This window comes from Oreochromis aureus, linkage group 19 (assembly GCF_013358895.1).
Source record: "Oreochromis aureus strain Israel breed Guangdong linkage group 19, ZZ_aureus, whole genome shotgun sequence".
NCBI lineage: Eukaryota > Metazoa > Chordata > Actinopteri > Cichliformes > Cichlidae > Oreochromis > Oreochromis aureus.
The window spans coordinates 15772751-15795633 of record NC_052960.1 but is presented as its reverse complement, the minus strand read 5'-3'; the positions used below and the strand labels follow the sequence as shown (position 1 = coordinate 15795633).

At 39.0% G+C, this 22883-nt stretch overlaps 1 protein-coding gene across 5 annotated transcripts; it reads right to left on the bottom strand.

The window, feature by feature from the left end:
• Nucleotides 1-688: 688 nt before the first annotated feature.
• On the bottom strand, nt 689-21428 carry LOC116327226 (platelet-activating factor receptor-like). Of its 5 annotated transcripts, XM_039603543.1 has the most exons (4): nt 20429-20568; nt 19256-19444; nt 16148-17021; nt 689-2344 (listed from the first exon to the last, which is right to left on the bottom strand). In XM_039603543.1, the coding sequence occupies exons 3-4, from the start codon at nt 17010-17012 to the stop codon at nt 2100-2102; spliced, it is 1110 nt and encodes a 369-aa protein (XP_039459477.1). In that variant the 5' UTR covers nt 17013-17021; nt 19256-19444; nt 20429-20568; the 3' UTR covers nt 689-2099. The 5 variants fall into 5 exon arrangements, with proteins under 5 accessions (XP_039459477.1, XP_039459478.1, XP_039459475.1 ...); XM_039603541.1 differs by lacking the exons at nt 689-2344; nt 20429-20568 and adding an exon at nt 20667-21428 and having other exon boundaries at nt 14457-17021; XM_039603540.1 differs by lacking the exon at nt 689-2344 and having other exon boundaries at nt 14457-17021.
• Between the last annotated feature and the right edge of the window lie 1455 nt (nt 21429-22883).

Below are 22883 nucleotides of genomic sequence, written 5' to 3'. Positions count from 1 at the left end.
CTGGCAAAAGTGATCCGAAATAGGCACTCTGGTGGAGTTACTTTGTGTGTGTGTGTTTATAAGTAGTTTTAAACCTTGTGATCCACAAAACAGCATAAGAGTAAAAGAGTAAAAGAAGAACTGACTGTGTTACAGCACCCGCTGCTTGTTGAGAGTAAAAGCGATACACGCTTTCACGTCTTTTTTTAGCGACTTTTTTGAGAAAAAAAGTCGCTAGGGGGTCTGAAAACTCGCTAAATATAGCGACAAAGTCGCTAAGTTGGCAACACTGCTAAGATGCCTTACGTTCCTGGTTTACAGGGGAAATGCAAACCCCGGGGCAGGGGTGTCACAAGGGCAGTAGGTACAAACATCTGTACTTGTGAATAAGGGAGCAATGAAAAGAAGTTCTCCATGTGTGCATCTCAGAATATTAAAAATGAGAAACAATCTGATAATACTAGAATATGAATCATGTCAGCATAATGTTAAAAAATGTTAATAGTGGGAAAGCACAAAGGATACAGCACATCTTCTAATTTGTCAACACCCACCACATTCCTCCATTCATTTTATCTTTCAGAATATTACTATACTTACTCAGCTGGCCCTCAGTTATCATCATGTGCTATCATTGTAGGCATTCAGTCAGTATGCAATGAATTAATAAGGGCAGAGATCCTCTGATCAAATTTGATTTCATGTTTTTATTTACAAAATCTCCTATACATTTCAGAGGGAACCCTGCAAATGTTAAAAGGTGAGAAAAAAGAAATCCTTTCATTAAAAAAAGGTTTGACCAGTGGGTGACTGATGGGTCTGTCTAGCACAAACCCGCCGCTGGAACGAGAGAATTCAACTACACAGCAAAGCAAGACACAAGTAGTCAAAGTTCTTTGTGTTACTCATGCATGAGGGAGAGAACCACGACAAGCGCCCCTTCCTTCGCTTTATCCCAGTTGCTCTTGTCTGCTCCTTCCCACAGAATGTGACCCTATAAACGACTTCCCTATACCTGCTGGTCTGGAAGTCCGGCAGTTCATCTAAACAAAAGGCACTTAGAGTAAAACAGATATAAATGTGTTTGCTATACAATATATCAGTAAGAGAAGATATAACCTCTCTCATGACCTTAAGCTGTGTGTGTGCATGCCAGAACACTCTGGAAGGCACACACAGTCTTTACAGACTGCTAAGGATCAAACCTCTATCATTATGCAATCTTTTATAAAACTCTAACCATATATGAGTAAATATTTTTAAGCATAAATGACAATCCGTTAATATAAACCTGACAGTGACCATGACAATAAGATCCTCAGTGATGAGGAAATATTTAAAACATGTGAGACAGGTGAAAGGGAAGAAATGGTAAAGAAGAATGACAGAAAAAGCATTTGCAATAATGCATGAAAATACATTATAAAAGGAAAGTCTTTCAAGCAAGCTCTATACAGCGCACTGTGAACTGTGTGAACCACCGCTCTCACTCACTGTCGTTTTAAGCTTCACCAGCGTCCCTCTGTGCTAAATGTTTAATTCCATCTGCATGTACAAGCACACAACACAATGAATGCTCCTCTCCCTGATTGCAAAGTATAATTCCTAGATTAAGGCTAACAAGCCTCTCCAACCTTTAATGTGGATATGAAACACTACATGTATAAAGGCAAATGTACACCATGGAGCACTACTCTAAACAACTGTCATATATTTAACTAACATAACACATTATATAACCTAATGTGTTATGTTAGCTAACTAATGTCCCTGTTAGCAGGGGAATAGTGTTTATGGTTCAGGAAAATAGGTGTGCTTTTTGAAAAATAGTTAAAAAAAAAAAAAAAAAAAGATTGGTTATAGTGTTTAAGCAATTGAGAAAAACTATAATACATGTAGTGTTTCATGGCCACCTTAATAATGTAACTGAGGATTCAAAATTATTCCACAGTTAGTCACTGAGATTCATCTCAGTCATAAAATGGATAGAATTTTATCTGAGATGTGGTTTAGTTCAAAATCCTGGATAAGTGAGATTTTTGAAAATACTTTATAAAATAACCACTGAGCTCCTCCCACCATGTTGACTTTGGTCCTCCACCCCGGCCTTTGTGGGTTTCCTAGGAGGATTCTGATTTGCTACCAGAGTTCAAGTGGTAGCTCTGAGTTTGGGTGCATGTGATTAATTTTGTAATGTGGGCCTTGATGAGTTCTCTAAACTTCCCTGTGGCAAAATAATAAACTACAGGATCCAAAATGCAGTTGAGGCCCATAAGAACCAGGGTGATCTGATGAGCGTCGTTCAGCAACTTACGAGTGGTCTCGCTGTAATTCACGATCTCCAGCACTGCCAGAGCCCAGGGGCCTTGAACTATGTGGTGTGGCAGGAAACACAGAACAAACACTCCCACCACTGCCAGCAACATCTGGAGAGCCCTCCGTTTTACCCCTGTGGGTCGTTTGAATGTGGACATTACATTTGGCGTTTTAGACTCAGTTTCTGAAGACTGAATTTTAGACTGAGGAGAGTTTTTATAAATTAAGACTCGAGCAATAAGGATATTGCACATCACAATGAGTAAGAAGACAATAAAAAACAATCCAATTATTAAAAAATTAGTGACAGCCACTGTTTTCTTTTTCTCTTTACTTTCATTCTGGTATCCCTCAAAACAGCGACGTATGTCAGTGTTGTTTTTAGAGTGTTTGTTGATCCCTGGACTCACCAGAAAAGGAACAGACATCGTCAGAACAAACACCCAGATACAAATACAAACAATGATCCCACAAATTCTGCGGTCCGACGAGGCTGCGTCAAGAGGCCGAGTCACCGCCCAGCATCTGTTGATGCTGATGGCTGCAAGGAAGAGGATGGTGCCGTAGGTGTTGATGAAAAAGAAGGTGCCTGTCACCCGGCACATGAAATCTCCATAAACCCAGTCTCCCTCACGCATATAGTAGTCAATCCAAAAGGGAAGAGCACACACAAACAGAAGATCAGCGATGGTCAAGTTGGTCATGTAGATGTGGATTTCTCCCATGGCCTTGGCTTGACGAAGACAGCACAGGACAAACAGCACGTAGAGGTTAGAGATGAAGCCCAGGATGAAGAAGATGATGTAGAAAACCGGGATGAACACATAACGAAACTGAGAGTCCAGGAACGGATTAATGGTTGTGGACTCCACACTACTCATTGTTGTCATAGTAACTGATTGAGTGATTTCCATTATGTTTGTCTGTGGGAGACAAAATATATTATCATCAGTACAATGGTTTACTCAGACTTTTGATGCAGATGACAAAGGTAGGGAAAGATTTTTTTTGTAATATTTCAATTTCAGGTAAAATAAATAGAGAAAAAAACAAAACCACTAAATGAGTAAAAATGATGTAAAATAAATAAAGAGGACACTTTTCTCCTGCAAGGACTAAGTTATCTATCACCTTTTATTGGCACAAATGTATTTACCAGATAAATTGTTAGCCATACATTTATTGTATTAATTAATTTCTTGTTGTTATCCGGGCACATCTTCTGAAATTGTCAGGTAATTCTAAACAGACTGAGAAGTCTTAACATTTCTTTGTACTATGAATCATATGTTCCAAATTGATGTAATGGCACAGAAGTGTGATAAGTTATAAACTGGAGATCATCTTGCCAGGGGAACAACAGAAGCATGAAATCACTGAGTTGTTGGACCGCACCCATATTTGAACATATGCTTCATGTGAAATTTTGTTTTGCACAGCTGTAGTTTTATCATAGTAATATAATCTGCCTCCAAAAAAACGTCTCAACACTCTGTATAAAACGGCCTGTTAGGACTTTATCTGCCATAGACTTCTTATTACTCATCTAAGATCTAACTGTCAGTCAAATACTTTATAACTAGAGTCATTAATCTGCATCTTGCAGTAACATCATGAAGCCTTTGAAAACTCAGTTGCAGACCACGAGGGAAAGACTGAGGTTGGATTTGTGACTGTTTTAGGTTCGTTTTATCTTTGGTTTTGCCACCAAGACTAATATGGTTATAGAAGTTGAAGCCACTGATAGTGATCGCTCTGACATGACTTGAATTCATTCAAAGACAAGCATCAGAATTAAAACAAAAGTAGTGCAAAAAGGTCAAAGGTTGAACAGAGATGTGGTTCTCAGACTTTAAACTGCTGTAAAGGAGCTGACACTGAAACGGTGCAACCTCTAAACACCTAAAGATGTTCGAGGAGAATCTGTCAGTGAACAATGTGTCATGAACTGTGTGTGGAGCAGGCAGGGCAGGACCCAAATGCAGACTCTCGGAGGCGAATGTGTAAACCACAAATTACAGACGACAAGCTTGTCAATAAACAACAATAAAGAACAGTAGTCCAACAGTAAATGAGCTGTGAAGCTGTTTGATAAACTGACACATCCCTGTTACTGGGAAATAACTGACGCTGCTAAATACTATCAGCTTGTGAACAAGTTTAACTGAGTACTATTTTTTCTGGCTTTTTTTCTGAATAAGTGCCACAGGTGTTTATTTTATAACCTGTCCGGATCTGTCTTATGCAGCAGCAGCAGTTAAATTACAAACAGCTGTAAGGTACTTTTCAGATATTACAATTATTTTTCAATTACTGACATCATCAAACTATTAATATCAGATGATGTACTGTAATTAATAGTTAAGTTAAACATTTTGAGCAAAACACTGGCTACTCTAAAACCTTCATTTTTCACAGATATGAAGCTAAGAAATGAATAAAGGAGGCACAGCAGAAACAGAAAAATGCGATTAATTTGATCAAATAATAAACTGACAATTTTTTCAAGCAAAATTAAAACTGAAAGATTTGTGAAAATAAAGATGCTTTTAGCTTTAGTGTCTTCTCTTCTTGACTAAAACACATTATTAGACTGATGATTATTAGTGAGTGAGGATATTAAGACTGCCTGTCTTAATATGTAAAACAAGAAATAACGAGGAGAACTGTACACTTACACAACTGCTTCTTCTGTTTTCAATCTCCTGATGCGCGTAAACACTTTGAATGAATTGACAGCTTCAGTTCAGCAACAGTGCGACTTCTCTGAGAGAGAGAGAGGGAGTTTGTGTGTCTTGTGAGCGTGTGAGTGGGAGTGTTCTCTCAGGTCAAAGTGGAGGTTGTGTTGTTTCAGTCTTCTTAGGAAAGACCCGAGGAACATTCAGCTACACGATTTCATGAGTCCCGTGAAGAAGACAGCCTGATTTTTCCAAATGTTTGCTAATGTTTACTAACAGTAGTTGTTCCACTGAAAACCCCGTGAATCTGCAGTTCTGCACGTCTTTATTTGGTAGTGTTTGAGACTTATGCAGCCCTCTTCTTTATTTGGCATTGTTTCTTTCATGAATTTCTTTAGAAAAAAGAATCTAATAGTTCTCACATTCACAGCTTTACTTTGCTGTACAAGGGCAAAAAATGTTACACACTAGTAATTGCAATTGTTTTATAATGTGTTTGTGTATTGGTATGCATACTAAAGATGCACTGTGTACAGCTCTCCACGGACACCTTTTGTTGTGCTCAGAGTTGGAAGTATCAAGGTCCAAATACTTTGTTACCGTGTTTAAGTAGAATTTTCAGATACCTATATTTCCCTGAGTATTTATTTTTCTGACGATTTTTTATATTTACTCCTTACATTTTACCACAAATACCTATATTTTCTACTCATTACATCTTCAAAATAGATTCATTACTTTAAGTTTAACACATTTGAGGAAAGTTTTTATTTCACAACACTGTGTGCCTTCAAACATCAAATCGATTTGGGCTTAAATTGAGGGAATAAGAATGGATAAATGGCAAAGTTACTGATGTAGCCTCAATCACTGCGGTTTATCCAACCCAATATCACGTCAAATTGTGAAATCAAGCCAGTTTACCGTGTCTATTTCACGTTTTAGAGAGGCAAAGTTTTGATATTTTGTTTCAAACCAACACGAAAATAATCACAGGAAAGTGTCCCTTTATTTACCAAGCATCATACAAGCCTCCTGAACTCATTTGGTAATTTTTGCTGTAAAAAGGTCAGAGATCATACTGTAAGTGAATGCCTTTGCCCTTTTTTCAGAATAACCTCAGCTTTCAATATCTGGCAATCATTTTACATTATTATGATAAACTGGAAATTTAAAGCTTTAAAGCTGTGTTTTTCTATACTATATTTTCGTATCGTGAAAGGTCCTGTAATATAACAAACATATTGTGATTTTTTCCCCCAAGCTGAGCCACTGCAACCAATCTTAGAGTTGCCACACTTTACATAGATATACTGTAGATGTAACACTGTCTGTGAGGCCGGATTTAAGAAATAAGTGCTTAAAATTAACCTTTTTTGAACATGTTTAGCGCCATCTTCTGCTAGTACAGAAGATGGCATCTAATTTAACAAGTTTCTGTCTCATCAGTGAGTCATAATTGGAGGTATTGGTCAGAATGATGACAGTTAATCAGCTAGTTTAAATAAAGATCAGATTGATGTTTTGTTTGATTTCATTGGCATATTTTCATCACTCCTAATATAACACATGAAAGATGTCCACAGGGCATTTTGTGGGACAGTTTTTTTTCTTCTTTTCCTTCATTTAATGTTGACAAAATATAAAAATGATATAGCAAACTACACAAATTCACCCTGTGCCGCCATCCCTCTGTAGTCTAAAGCGCTTGGAAAGAAAAGCGTCTGGACATCTTTAAGTTGCTTCAAGACATTTCACTTCTCATCTGAAAAGCTTCTTCAGTTCTAGGGTCAAATGGTGGAGAGTCCCAGATTTAAGCCCTATGCGAGTGTCCCCGAAGAGGGTTATGGACCCACTATTAATCCTCTACCTAATCACACGAGCCAAGGTGTGCACATGGGTGTGGGTCACAATCAGCCAAGGTTTCGGGTAAAACCATTGTATAACCTACCCCCTCCTGTCATGTGATTTCCCAATCTCAAAAGGCCCAGGATGTTCATGGGCGTTAAGGCATCTGGGAAGGGATCTCAAAACTGGATTATAGATGGCAGACAGTTGCAATGTTCCCTCTAATTTTCCATGTGTCTGAGCGAACACACAAACTCCCTGAGCGATCCCTTGGACCACTGTGAGCAACAGCAGACGTGTGCACTGTGGTCACGCCAACATCGAATCCATCCAAGTTACATGGTTTTTTAAAATAATCAAATTACAGCATTTACATTTATGTTAGACTACTTTTAATTAACTGCTTTAGCCCACTTACAATGAAAATGTAAAACAAAAATGTAGTCATTGACCTGTGCAGTATGTTAACACTATTGGAAGTAAAAATAACTTGAACTCCAATTTTGAAAACACAACTTTCTTTTTTTTTTATATAAAGCTCTGACTTGTATTATGAGTCTGAGTCTGTGGTCTGGGAGAGTCCTGTAACTCTCTGTCTGCAAAATACAGTATAATGACCAATGTTGGGCAATTAATTATATAGTTACTTCTTCAAAAAAGTAACTGAGTTATGCAAACAACAAAGTTTTTTGCAGCTGTTTACCTAAAAATGCAGCCAAGGTGTTTTTTAAATAAACATTTCAAACTATTTATAGAACAATCAGCTGTTCTGCATCAAATCTGATGCCACACAAATTATTTGTGCCACTCCAAAAAATAATTTCTGTCCAGTATGAGATAAAGGAGAACAACAGCCTGATACCTGCAGGCCTGACAACAGGAGACTCCTGTAACACCTGTAACATTCAGCAGTCGCCTCATTGTTCTGACACACACAACAAAACTATTGACTACACTACACACTAACTACACAAGATTTGCGCTAAACGTCTCAAATCTCTCACATCTCAGAACACCGCCGTCACTCCTAAAACTTCCCCCCGTTTCTTAACAACTTGCCATATCATTTTTTGATTGGTCGACATGGTACTTTTTTCGACCAATAGGAAAGGGTGGGAGTTTTTTTGGTTTTGTTTCTGCTCACAGGCAGAGAGCGCTTTCGAGCGTTTTCCTAATAAAACGCCGTTTTTACCGTTTCTTCCCGCAGTAAATCTAAACAACGATAGTATTCAGGAAGAAAACCAAACATTGCAGATATTTTTATCATAACTCTGGTTTTACGTGGCCTATCAACACAATTTAAAAACTGGTATAAAGTCCACACTTTTTCCGTCAATTGTTCCGTCTGTCCTGCTCACATCTCCAATGGTTGTACACGTTGTCATTAACGTGGCTTCACTCCACATCAGCCACGCCGCTTTGCTAGCTAAAACACCGGTGTCGGCACATAAGGACGCTGTTATAGCCTGTCAACCACGTTGATTAGCTGCGTATATACGAATGTGAATCGCATTATTGGCTGGACTATAGGATAAGGTGGCATCGTTCTAATCCCATACGGGAGCAGCCAGTTACTTACTGACTAACACTGCAAAACAGAATTGTTAAAGTTTTGATTTTAATTTCAATTCAGGTTAGATTTTTTTTTGTGCGCAACGCAATTTTTCTGTGCACAGAGACCGCGCCAGCAGTGCGCAATTTGCGCTCGTTGACTTGTAAAACCCATATGACATTTTTTGTCCACACATAAACGGCGTTTCAAATCACCGAAAACAAAGATTTTTTAAAACTCCTGGCAGGTTGGAGATTTTCGAAAACTTAGTTGTTGCGTTTATGTGCGTACGAGGAATACGGAGTTCGTCACGCAACGTCAAAGGTATGCAGGGCCGTGCAGAGACATTTATAGGGGCGGGTGCTCAAAGTTAAAAAGGGGCACATTGAACCAGGGTGAATAACAACAACACACATTCATCAAGAATCTAATATGGGATCGCATCATACTATATCACTGTTGTGAGGCAAAGCAAACGTAGCCTATGTTTTACCTGATGGGTACAATGTTGCTGTTGAGGGGTTGCTGCTGCTCCTGCTGCTGATAGTGCTGGAGGGCAGGGCTGTGTTGATCTGAGACTGTAGACATTAAAAAGTTCATAGGAGAGATGGTAGCTGATTAAACAAGTGTCATGAGATAATAACAAATTGCAAAGATTGGTAACAACGCTTGGAACCATAAGGCAACAAAAAACTGAGAAATAAACTAGACCCTGCCTGTGAATCACTCTTTGCCTCTCTTCCTCCTTCCATCCCCTCATTTCATCTGTCACTCTCCACTTGCTGTCCATCTGAGAACAAGGCACAACTTGCTATTGCAATAAACTATTGTTTAATTTTCCATATTTAATGATGACAGAAAAATGTTATAGAAGCAAAACATTTCAGTTGTGCTTATTATTATTTTTATACTGGAATATCTCTCCAACAACTGGTACATGTGTTAATGTTACCTGTGCTCTTTGTAATCCAGCTGCTGAGGGATCCACTGCCTTTAGTAGCCTCACACAGCTCCTACTGTTTCCTCCTCATGTCCTTACCAGCCATGTCTGGACAATGTTATATTATGAGTAATAATTCAAAAATCCATATACATAAAACACACATGCACACACACAGTGACATTTTAGACCTTCTTCAGAATACTGTATATACTGTGGCCATCATGGTGCTGATCCAGAATCCTTCCCTTATTATTTATTACTAGAGCTACAATAATAAAGCAATGAGGGAAAAAAAAGTAATAAATTTATAATAATGTATTTATGATGATTCCATTTGTTTCACTATCCACTCTGTGCAGGCAGAAAGCTTATTACATTTTTAAACTGTAGAGATACAATAATTTTGCTGCTGTAAAATCAGCATTTTGTCTTATTTAAAATATAAATCTAATATAATCTGTTTCTTAATGTATGTTCTTTAAAATACAGTGTGGTTTTTTAAATATTATAATTATAATAATCCATTATTATGTGGACATGCATATTAGATGGTTTTAAGTGAAATATAAGCCCTCCAGAAAGGCAGGAAAAGCCCTGTAACTTGCTTTAAAACTAAATATGTTCCCTAAAACGGTGGACAGAGCTACAGACCCATGACAGCCTTACCCAGTGAGCCAGCAGCTATGACCAGCACTACTTGTGCAGTTAATAAAAGGACAGGTAATGTTTGTCGCGCTGTTGCACACACAGCACGCTCGTTTGTTTCAGTTCGTCAGTTGCCACAAGACAACTTACCAACGTGTACGTGATAAGCTAACACTCCTGTGTGCTGTAGACTACAGTGTGTGCTGTACACCTACTTACTGGTTGTGTCGCATCAGTCTGTGTCTGAGTTAATTTGTGTTTCTCCTACAGCTCCGGACCGCAAAAAATGCGCGTGCTCTTTGTGAGCTCGTTCCCGGCTCGTAACCAGCGCGTTCTGCCGTCAAGGGCGATCATTGGTTAATGGTGATCATGTGACTGATGCAAGCCAGATCCTTTTATTTAGCAAAAATGTGATTAATAGTTAAATATTATTGTTGAGGGGCACAGACAGGACTCCACACGCACACACACATAAAAAAAAAAAAATTAAAATAAAAAAAAAAATTGCCTCAACAAAAGGGCACTTTGGGCACCCATCAGGAAAGGGGCGGGTGCTCAAGCCCCTTCCGCCCCCCCCTCTGCACGTGCCTGAAGGTATGTGCCTTTTTTCACGCTCTGCACCACGTTACTGTTTACATGAGATGAATTTCTACAATCGTGGATAGAGACAAAATACTGTTACTGTTAATCTGACTATCTTCAGGTTTTACACGCTTACATACACACACGCAGTTACTGTCCCTGCATTTAAAAAGGCAGAGGCGTCATGATGTAATTATTTTACGTGTAGTTGTTTTTTCCTGTGTAATAATATTCAACATTGCTGTCAATACATTTTTCAAAAAATGCCTCTCTGTGCAAAATGGGTTCAAAAACAAACAGCTGTGGGATACTGTTTGTCCGTGATTTGGACAGGGGGAACCAATCATGGCAGGATCAGCCTGATATTATTTGTATCCCACTTTAACTTTACTGTATAAAGAGCTAACATCTCCAAAATGTCAGGAGTAGTTAGTCATTATAAGAAGTGTTTGTGAACTAAAAATCAAGAATGTGGGATACTGTTTGTCTGTGATTTGGAGAGCCCAGCGCTGCTCCCAACGCAGGGGGAAGTAATTCTGTCAGAGACCTACCTTGGCAGTTGTGCAGGTGAAGCTAAAGGCAAGATATGCTTTACCATATTTTCTAGTCTTTGGCGATGCTTCATCCTCTGCTTTGCATTTGTGTGGGAGCCCTGTCGAAAACCTGCCCATTATGCTAGCAGTATCTAGGTGTTCTTTTTTTCTCTCTCTCTCTTATTAATTCACGCCCCCCACCAAGTGTCCTCTTTTTTGAAAAACAAAATATGGTCACCCTATGTTATGTTATCATCAATACCAGAACGGGATGTTATCATACACCCACACACGGGCGCCTTTCCCTAATTAAAAGTTGTGTTTTGTAAGCGTTTAGCAGTTTTACTTTCAACACTTAACCCTTCACACTGAGGTTAATGCTTTTATCCTTCTAACGAGGAGTGCATCAACTCTATTATGAGCATAAATTGCAATTCATGTTAAAAAGAAACTTTATCAAAACCTATTACTAACATTATCAGAGCAGAATCTTGTCATTGGTCCCGACACCACAGTTTGAGACGTCAACACATTTAATATTGACATATGTACCTGAGTTGCCCTCAGTTATCATCATGTACCCCAAACAATCAGGATAATGGCCTAGCTCATCTGATCAAATTTGATTTCATGTTTTTATTTACAAAAATGGTCCAAAATACGTAACGTTCACCTCCACAATTTCATGCACCTGATAATAACATGAAACACCGAAAACTACAACAAAGAAATGATGTTACCAAGTAAAGAAAGAACTGCTTACACAGGAAAACTGGTCCTAAAAAGAAGAATGACTAGGACATGCTGATATGAAACATAAAATTTGGAGGTTAATTATCCTAAAATAAAACGGGACCAGAGTAGACGCAGGTCCTGTGTGGCTGTGCCATCCTTTCTGCATCACATAGCACAAACCAAAAGGAGTGCAACAGTCGCTTGGCTTTCTTGTTGCAGTTTATTAATCAGAAATGGTGTAAAAACTTTACTGTGAACAGGTGTGTCTGCCAAACATTAAGCTTCTCTCTGTGTCTATCAGGCCGTTACCTGCCGAGGGATTTCCTACAAGTCAACATCACCGTTAATTACATCCATCCGAAAGCAAATTCGAAGATTGCGACTGACAACCTCGTGTACTTGCTCCAATCTCTCTGTCTCGATGGCCCCTAATATTATTCTGTGGGACTTTTATCTGTAATTTGAAGAAAACATTGGGCACTTTCTATAAATATGTGAACTCTCTTACACGCTTCAATAAAACTCTGGATCTTTGTTATGGTTCCATTAAAGGTGCGTATACATCTGTGGCAGGCCCCGCCCTCAGATCCTCTGACCAAAACACGGTGCATCTCCTGCCTGTTTATAAGACTGTGCTACGGAGAGAGAAGGTGAGGAAACACCCCACAAAGGTATGATAATGACGTCTCTTTAGCCCTGCAGGGCTGCTTTGCCTGCACTGACTGGTCGGTGTTTACGGAGTCATCCGAAAACATTAATGAACTGGAAAAGCTCATCAGGAAGGAGATTCTCCAGCAGGTAGAAAAGCTTAATGTTCCACTACAGTTTGCATACAGGCCTTGCAGGGGTGTTGATGATGCTGTGGTCACTTTATTAAATTTCCTATATTGCCATCTCAATGGGGCCAAAGCCCATGCTCGGCTCCTATTTACTGACTTTTCTTCAGCCTTCAATACTATTCAGCCACATCCTTTAGCTTTTAGCCATCCCCCCATCCTGCACTAACAGTAGCAAATGGTGCAGCCATTGAACTGGTGGATAGTTCTAAGTATCGGGGGGTTGTTCTTGATAAGGCTCTGTCCTTTGAGTAACATTTTGCTGCTACATTGAAAAAGGTCCAAGAACGACTGTAGTTTTCACGAGAATAAGAGTTTATAATGTTTGATCTGAAAGGATGACCCATTTTTATAAATGTAACTGAGCACTAAGGTGTCAAATAAAATGTGAAAGAAATACTGCACATGAGACCTATCAAACCAAAGGTGTGAGCAAATAACACTACACTGCAAACCGTCACACCCAGTTTAGAGACACTGCTATCAATTTACCTGTGGGCACGCACTGCAAACAATTTGGCTCTCAGTACAGCTGGGAATCAGCGCTATGCATGACCTGCAACCTGGGTTTATAAAGGTAAGTGGCACAAACAAATAAACAAAGGTTAGTCCGCCCTTACAAGGCTCACTCTCAATCATTCATAACAGCCTTTACGGCTCGACGGACTAACCAAAACAAAATTACAAATCAACCAAAAGAACCAAAAAAGGACAGCAGAGGGAGCACAACAACAGCGGCAAAACACAAACAAAATTATCGATTAAAATGTTACCCAATAAACCCATCAATTGTATTAAACCATGCAAAATCACAGATCTAAAACAAACACCCAATATACCTGCAATATTGATCGGTTTCCCTAACCCTAACAACACGGATTAAGAGCGCTGACCTCACCTCACACACCCACTACCCTGTCAAAGTTCCTTTATCAATCACATAGCAGAAGGCAGCAAACTGCCAGGTGACACTTGTTACATAAAGTTTTATTTAATCTGTTTTAGTGTTTTGTATCATTGCTTGATACGGTAATTTGACTTTGACCAATAACACCAGACTTGGTCTTGGTTAAAGTGGCTGTTCAGTTTTCAGTGGCCATTGATCACTGATCCAATGGTCATTGATCTGGTCTTTCATCAGTGGCTGTTTGAAGTATAATAAATCATTATGCAAGCATTTGTACTCCAATGAGTCCAACAATAAAGCTGCCTTTAAGTTTAGACGTGCTTCTGAGTCCTGCATTTGGGTCCTAACTCTGCTTGCTTCACACAGCACCTCCGGACAGTAACTTCTGCATCATGCATTTCATTAATGTCTGTGATTAATTTACGGATATCTAATTTAACAAGTTTCTGTCTCATTAGTGCATCATAATTAAAGCTATTAATCAGAATGATAACACTTAAACATCTAGTCTAAATAGAGATTTGATTGATGTGCAGTTTATTATCATTAACATCGCTACTAATATAACACATCAAAGTTGTACACAGGCATGTGTGGCAGAGTGGCAGATCTGTAACACTCCTGCACCTGATTATTAGAGCAGTATCTTTGTATTGCTCCTGCCACCACAGTTGACATCATATTTAATGTTGCTATACTTACTCACCTGGCCCTCAGTTATCATTGTGTGCTATCACTGTAGGCATTCAATCAGAATGCAAGGAATTAATAAAGGCAGAGATCCTCTGATCAAATTTGATTTCATGTTTTTATTTACAAAAACTCATACACATTTCAGAGGGAACCCTGCGAATGTGAAAAGGTGAGAAAAAAGAAGTCATTAAAAAAAGGTTTGACCAGTGGGTTACCATGACAATAAGATCCTCAGTGATGAGGAAATAAAAATAAAAACATGTGAGGCAGGTGAGAGGGAAGAAAATGGTAAAGAAGAATGACAGAAAAGGAGTTTTCAGTACATAAAAATTGGGTTTTCCATATCGTTTAACAATTTATCTTCCATGAATCAACTTCCATTAAACAGTCCATCATGTCTAAGAGAATGCTGAGTAATAATTTCACAAGATAACAAAAATAGAGATGAACTTCCACGAGATGATGTGTCATAAATCACAAATCTCTTGTATTTATATTAAAACCAGTTATAGGTACAGATCAGTTATAGGTCAATAGGTACAGCGTTGTGCAAAAGTCTTGAGCTACCCCTCGCTTCATTATATTTTGAAGAAAAAGATGAACACAGGGGCACAGATTTATTTAAGCACGTGAAAACATGCAATATAATATATACAATATAAAAGGCAAAACCAGAGTGCCATGATTTTAACAACAGAGAAAGTTAATACTTTATAATGCCACATTTATTCTTCAATACACCTTGAATACTCTTTAAGCAATCTTCAGGAATAGTTTTCCAGGTTTCTTATAGGCCATTCAAAACTTCCTGGGATGTTGATTCTCACAATGATCCGACATCTTGACAAAGATGTTAGTACAGTTTGAAGATCACACTGCTTTCTTTACAGCCACTGAGACAAATGAGCAATAATATATTTAAAACACATGATGGAGGTAGAGACTAATAAAAGCACAGTATGGGAGTCTTTCAAGCAGGCTCCATACAGCACTCTGTGAACTGCGTGAACCACCGCTCTCACTCACTGTAGTTGAGTGAGAGCGGTGATGTTGTGTTATAAATGTTTAACTACACAACTACACATATGTACAAACACACAACACAATGAATGCTCCTCTCCCTGATTCCAAGGTATAATTCTGAGATTAAGGTTAACGAGCCTCTCCAACCTTTAATGTGCACATTAAACACCACATGTATAAAGGCTGATTTACAACATGGAGCACTACTGTAAACAACTGTCATAGATGTAACTCTGTCTATGAAGCTGGATTTAAGAAATAAGTGTTGAAAGTTAAAGTTTTTAAAGCATGTTTAGCGCCATCTTGTATCGGTAAAGAACATGACATCACTGGGTTGGTGGTATGTGAACAGTGTCCAAACAGTCTTTGGATGTAATTGAGAAAAAGACAACTTTATTGCATAAAAAAGTGCTTATTGCATCAAGCGCACATCTGCGCTTTCAACTTATTGCACTGTTTGGTACACCCAACCTGACGAGGAAAAATCAAAATGCTGGATAAGTGATATTTTTGAAAATACTTTATGCAATGACCACTGAGCTCCTTTCAGTGTGAGGAGTTTGATCCTGCCTCCCGGCCTTTGTGGCTTTCGTATGAGGCCTCTGATTTCCTCCCAGAGTCCAAACAGGTGATGCAGGCTGGTTTAAGTGGTAGCTCTGAGTTTGGGTGCATGGGATTAATTTTTTAATGCGGGCCTTGATGAGTCCTCTAAACTTCCCTGTGGCAAAATAATAAACTACAGGATCCAAAATGCAGTTGAGGCCCATAAGAACCAGGGTGATCTGATGAGCATCGCTCAGCAACTGACGAGTGGTCTCGTTGTAATTCACGTGGCCAAAGCCGTCTTCGATCTCCAGCACTGCCAGAACCCAGGGGCCTTGAACTATGTGGTGTGGCAGGAAACACAGAACAAACACTCCCACCACTGCCAGCAACATCTGGAGAGCCCTCCGTTTCACCCCTGTGGGTCGTTTAAACGTTGACGTTAAATTGGGCATTTTAGACTGTGTTCCTGAAGACTGACTTTCCGACTGAGGAGAGTTTTTAAAAATTAAACTTCGAGCAATAAGGATATTGCATATCACAATGAGTAAAAAGACAACAAAAAACAATCCAATTATTAAAAAATGAGTTACAGCCACTTTTTTCTTCTTGTCATTAGTTCCACCCTGGTATCCCTCAAAACAGCGACGTATGTCAGTGTTGTTTTTACGGTGCACGTTGATCCCTGGACTCATCAGAAAAGGAACAGACATCGCCACAATAAACGCCCAGATACAAATACAAACAATAATTCCACGAATTCTGTGGTCCGACGAGGCTGCGTCCAGAGGCCGAGTCACCGCCCAGTATCTGTTGATGCTGATGGCTGCAAGGAACAGGATGGTGCCGTAGGTGTTGATGAAAAAGAAGGTGCCTGTCACCCGGCACATGACGTCTCCATAAAGCCAGTCTCCCTCACGCATATAGTAGTCAATCCAAAAGGGAAGAGCACACACAAACAGAAGATCAGCGATAGTTAAGTTGGTCATGTAGATGTGGATTTCTCCCATGGCCTTGGCTTGATGAAGGCAGCGCAGGACAAACAGCACGTAGAGGTTAGAGATGAAGCCCAGGATGAAGAAGATGATGTAGGAGACTGGGATGAGCACATAACGAAACTCAGAGTCCAGGAACAGATTAATGGTTGTGGACTCCACACTACTCATTGTTGTCATAGTAACTGATTGAATGATTTCCATTATGTTTGTCTGTGGGAGACAAAATACATTATCATCAGTACAATGTCCTATGACAGATGATCAGAGCTTTACTCAGAGTTTTGATGCAGATGACAAAGGTAGGAATGGAGAGAAAAGCCTTTGAGAATAACTTCTTTTTGTTGTCCTTTCATTGAAGGCAGGTAAAATAAATAAAAGTAACAAATAAATAAAAACAACAGTAAATGACTACAATAGGTTTAAAGTAAAGGAAGTAACAGCGTTTTTCCTGCTTCAAGGACTAAGTTGTCTGTCAGTTTTTGTTTGTACAAATGTATTTACCAGTAAAATATTGTTTCCCTTTCATAACCTTTTTAGCCATTTATTTAATTTCAGATGTATTAATGTATACACTGATCAGGCATAACATTATGCCACCTGCCTAATGTTGCGTTCCTCTCCCTTTTGCTTCTAAAACAGCCCTGAACCATCCAGTTATGGACTCCACTAGAGCTCTGGAGGTGTGTATCTGGCACCAAGACAGTAACAGATCTTTGAAGTCCTGTAAGTTGTGAGGTGGGGCCTGCATGGATCTGACTTGTTTGTCCTGGAGAACTCACAAGATGCTTGACTGGATTGAGATCTGGTTCATTTTGAAGCCAAGCCAATACTTCAAACTTGTTGTTGTGCCTCTCAGACTATTGCTGAACCATTTTTGCTTTGTGGCGGGGCACCTTATCCTGCTGAAAGAGGCCACGGCCATCAGGGAATACTGTTTCTGTGAAAGGTGTATATGGTCTGCAACAATGTTTAGGTAAGTGGTGCATGTCAAAGTAACATCCACATGAATAGCAGCACCCAAGTTTTCCCAACAGTACATTGCCTATCTAAGCATTACACTGCTCCCGCCAGCTTCTTCCCATAGTTCATCCTGGTATTCCCGAGGAAAAGACACACTTATCCAGCCATCCATGGGATGTAAAAGAAAATGTGACTCATCAGACCAGGCCACCTTCTTCCATTGCTCCATGTGTTTAGGTTTTGTGTTTTTTATTACTGTATGGAGGGTATATGTCATAGGAAGGTTTTAGGAAAAGCAGTACAGGTATTACAATAAAGTAATTACAGATCACAATTTGCGACTGTGTTTCGCAGAACTGTAGTTCTATTGTGTTAACAGAAACTGTCTCCATACAGACATTTCAATATTCTGTATTAGCCTTCATGTATGTATAGCCTCCATATTACCATTTTTCTAATCTAATTCTCAGAGGAAAATACTTCTGATTAGAGGACACATGGGTCTGCATCTGACTGTAACACTATACATCGTAAGGCCTTTAAAAAGAAGTCATAGTCAATTATAGACCAAAAGAGGGTGGGTGGGATGGGATTTGTGACTGTTAAAGTTCCCACTGAAGACAAAATGGTTACGTAAGAGACGTTATTGAAACTAAAGTTGGTTAAGTTCTTATACTGATCTTTATCACATGACCTGAATTCATCAAAAAGGTGAACTAAAAAAGTATGCAAGTGGTTTAACCAACATGTGGTTCTTAGACTATAACCTGCTGCAAACAAGCTGCTGTATGTTGGTGCAAATGGACTTTTTTGAATAAGCAATGACCAAATAGCCTGCTGCAGTTTGCAAGAGGTTTGCAACATGTTTGCAGTTTTGAGCACACGATGAATGGATTTGCTTAGATCAGCAGCTACACCACAAACAGTTCTAAGAAACCAAGTTAGAGATTTTACAATTTTGATTTCAACTACTGACAATATCAAATGTAATTAATTAATTAGTCAAAATTTATTAATCATGTTAATGATGCATGTTATGCTATAATTAATAATGATAATTTGATGTTAAAATTAAGCTCAACATTATGAGAAAGACATTACCTTCCCCAAAGTATTAATTTTATAAAAATTTCAAGCTAAAAATTGATAAAGGAAGCATAGCATAAACATTTCATCATTTGATTAAAGCATTAAGTGTCAACATTTCACACACCACATCAGCGCACATGCCGACATGCTGGCCCTACTAATTTACTGAATAACATGTCTCATAATTTTTGCTTTGGTAATTTTATGTCATTTTGTTCATTTGCAATGTTGATTTTATTTATATTTCGGGGGAGGGGGGGTGGCTGGGGGGGGTTAGACACTGCAGCCACTACATGAGCGTCACACTTTACAATAGGCTTAATCTTATCTCCCTCTCTTAATATCCTCTCTTTGTCATATAAAAAAAACAAATGACAGAGTTACCGTACACTTACCTGACTGCTTCTTCTGTTGTTTAATCTCCTTGTGTATGTAAAAACACTTTGAATGAATTCACAGCTTCAGTTCAGCAACAGCACGACTTCTCCGACAGAGAGCACATTTATGTGTCTGACTGTGTGAGTGGGAGTTTCTCTCTCAGGTCTAGACGGAGGAGGTGTCACTTCAGTCTTCTTAGGAAAGACCTGTAAGATACGGAACATTCACCTACACAATTTCATGCACCTGCCAATAACATGAAGAGAAACGCCTACTTTGCTGCAACATTTTACTAACTTTTTGGCAATTCATAGAGTTTTTTTTTAAATGAAATGATGTTACCAAGTAAAGAAATGAGCTTCTTACACTTCTTACAAACTGGTCCTAAAAAGGAGAATGATTGGCACATGCTGATGTGAGACATAAAATTTGAGGGTTATAATTGTTAGTCTGTGTATGAAAAGTCACTAACACTATTCACAGATTTACGGTATTTTTCGGACTATAAGGCGCATTAAGCGAAACAAAACAGTCAGATAAGTCAAACTTTACTTTAAGTCAACTCGTTCTTCTTGCTTCCTTCACTTCCGTACCATTGATTCATTAATGTTGAATTCTCTCGCAGCTGCTCTATTCCCATTCTGTTTTCGAGGATGCCTGAATGTTAAACTTAATTGTTACACCTGGTAAAGCTACGGTGGCCCTAGATTTAAGTTTTTGCCAAGAATATAGCTTTTTCCTGTGGCTGATCCGAGTGAAATGTTAAGATGGTGGGGCACATATGCTGCGGCCCCGTGTCCTCCCCTTTGGATTGTTGTTTTGTGATTTGATTCTAACAACTAAAAACATGACATTTAACTTAATTGGATAGACTATATCGAATATATTTGAAACCAACAATAACACTTTTCACTATTGCCAATATCAACAAAAATGAAAAGGGTAGGCCAGGTTATAAAAAAATTTTAAAAAACCCAAAGAATTCACAAAGTCTTGAAAAATAGAAATGAAGAATAAAATGAAATAACCATCCAGATCTTTACCAACAACATAAAATCTATCTTAATTGGAGGGCATAATTCAAATAAATTAGAAAAATTAAGTAAGAATAAAATAAGACCTCTCAATATAGCCAATATTTACTAAACTAAAAAGGGTTATAGTAATTTTAAAAAAAAACCCGCAAATACCTGTTTATCGCGGTTTCATGGAAACTCAAATTAACAGAGACTGTACTTCATCTCAGAGGTAGGTTAATAAATTGGATTTAACTTAACCACAATACTGTAACATGGGTTCTTTATAAACTTGAGTACAACTTGAAGGTGGTAGCAAGATGCGCTGCGTGGATGTTTCCGGGGGAGTTCTCTGCCGAGTGCTGTGTGAGCCTGCAGTGGACGGAGGCAATGAGGGGGTGAGACGTGAAACCTGTCATTTATCTTGTGCCTTTTCCAGCGGATTCTTCCGCTGCCGTAGTAAATCTTGTCCATATTCAGTTTGTGGGTAATCTCCCCCTCTTGCCCCAGCGTATGGTTTTACCGTCGTTGTTGCTAACGACAACGCATAACAGCAGTCGCTTGTCCGTCCGGAGTGTGGTTATATTAAATATAAGCGAAAGAGTATGGGGCGCCGTTTGGAAATTAATACTACAGTGACCATAAAAACGATGAAAAAATATTGCCGTAATATGAAACGATAGACTTTTTCATATCGTCATCCGATATGTGTCGTTGTATCGAACAGCCCTATTTTGAACTCTCCTCGTCCTTTTAGTGCGCAGTCGCCTTTGTTATATAGCAAGGTATTTAAAATGAATAAATAAATATCCCGTTCATTTCAATACGCATGATCTGAGCATGCGCGGAATGACACTGACCGCTTCTTTGATGCTTTGATCTACTCAAAGGAGAGACTGTGACGTAGCAGTCGACGTCACCATCTCTGCCACATGAATCCATAAATACAGGTGCTTTAACACAGTTTACTTACCTTCGTGCGGCTTCAGAAACAGCGAGTCGTTTTTGCAAAGCGAGTTGTCTTTGACAAAGATAATACTTTTACATTCATACAATTCATACAAAGTTTTTTTCTTTTGACACTGTGCTTTTATACTGTTAAAGAAATGTCAGAGGAAACATTAAATAATTCACCTACGGACAGAGATAATACAGAGGAATCACATCAACTGCGAGAGAGCGCTTCTCATTGTAAAGCTGGCCAAGGCTAACAGTAAGATGTGTCAATTAGAGAAAGAGAACAGGACTCTCAGGGAAACTATACATAATCTTGAGATCCAAGTGGCAAATCAAAACGCAACTGAACGTGAGACTTCCTTCGCAGAACCATATCGTGACGAGGCTCACACTAGTGGTCGGTGCCGTTGTGCTGCCAGATGCCATGAGTCTCTGCAGCAGTTGCACAGAACGTTTGAGTCAATCGAGAGAAGAATAGGTCAGCGTGAAGGGTTTCTCGTGGAGCAGAACAGAATGATTATCACTAAGCTGGACAACATTGAAAGGGGGGTAAATGAACTAAAGGAAGAGAATGCGAAAATCAGGAGTGCTTTAAACAACCTTGTGATCAAAGCGGAAGTATCACAGCGTTTAATAATTACACGTGCAGCTGAACATGAGGAACATAACACTCCTGTCACAGAACCACCTCCTGATGAGGCTCAGACTAGTAGTTGGTGGCGTGCTGGTGCCAAACTCGCACTTAAAGTAGGTCTAGGTCTTGTCACAGCAGCCGTTGTTGTTCCTGCAGCTTGCTGGGCCGTCTCAAATATTTTCAGCTGAAGTGAATGTCCGTCCTCTGTGGGATTATCCTTATTATCCATTCCAGCCCTACTGTAATTGTGGATGTCGACCGGGTGCCTTTTGAAAACAGTAATAATGTTTTCCAGCCACGGTCCACAACCTGTCATAGCTATACTGTGCTCTCCTTTATGTTCAATTTTATTTTGCCCTCATCTCCCAACCAGTCATGACAGAAGACTGCCCCTCCCTGAGCCTGGTTCTGTCACAGGTTTCTTCCTGTTAAAGGGAGTTTTTCCTGTCCACCGTTGCCTTGTGCTTGCTCATAGGGGATCACTTGATTGTTGGGGTTGAATTTTTGGATTGAATTTAATTGGCTTAAACTGAAAAACAAAAATTCAAGTGAGGGGTTCTGATAGTAGAGAGCACAAAATTTGTTAATTGGATTTTTTTATTTGTAGTTTTTGTAGTGCTCCCTACTACAAAAACTACAAATAGAACCAATGCAGTTAGCAGCAAATCAAAATAAAGAAAAATAATATTTAAAAAAAAATCCACTACTGCTCTGTGTGTTTACTTCAATGAAGACTTGTATGTTTTGTGATAGAAAAATATAAATTGTCCAAAATATTTGAGAGTTTTTAAATTAGCACTGCATGAGTTTAACTGTGGCACAGACGGCTGTCGGCCTGGTGAGTGAGAGTTCAACCTCCAAACTGAACCCAGTGTGTTACTCACAGAATCACAGATTTACTCACATTTACTGATTGTTCTGTAGGGTCTTTACAATTTTCAGCCCCTTCAGGTGACTGTTGTCTTCTGACTCCATCTTTAGGGTTTAGTTAGATTAAATATTTAACCATTTAATTCAAGAATGAAAGACACATTTATC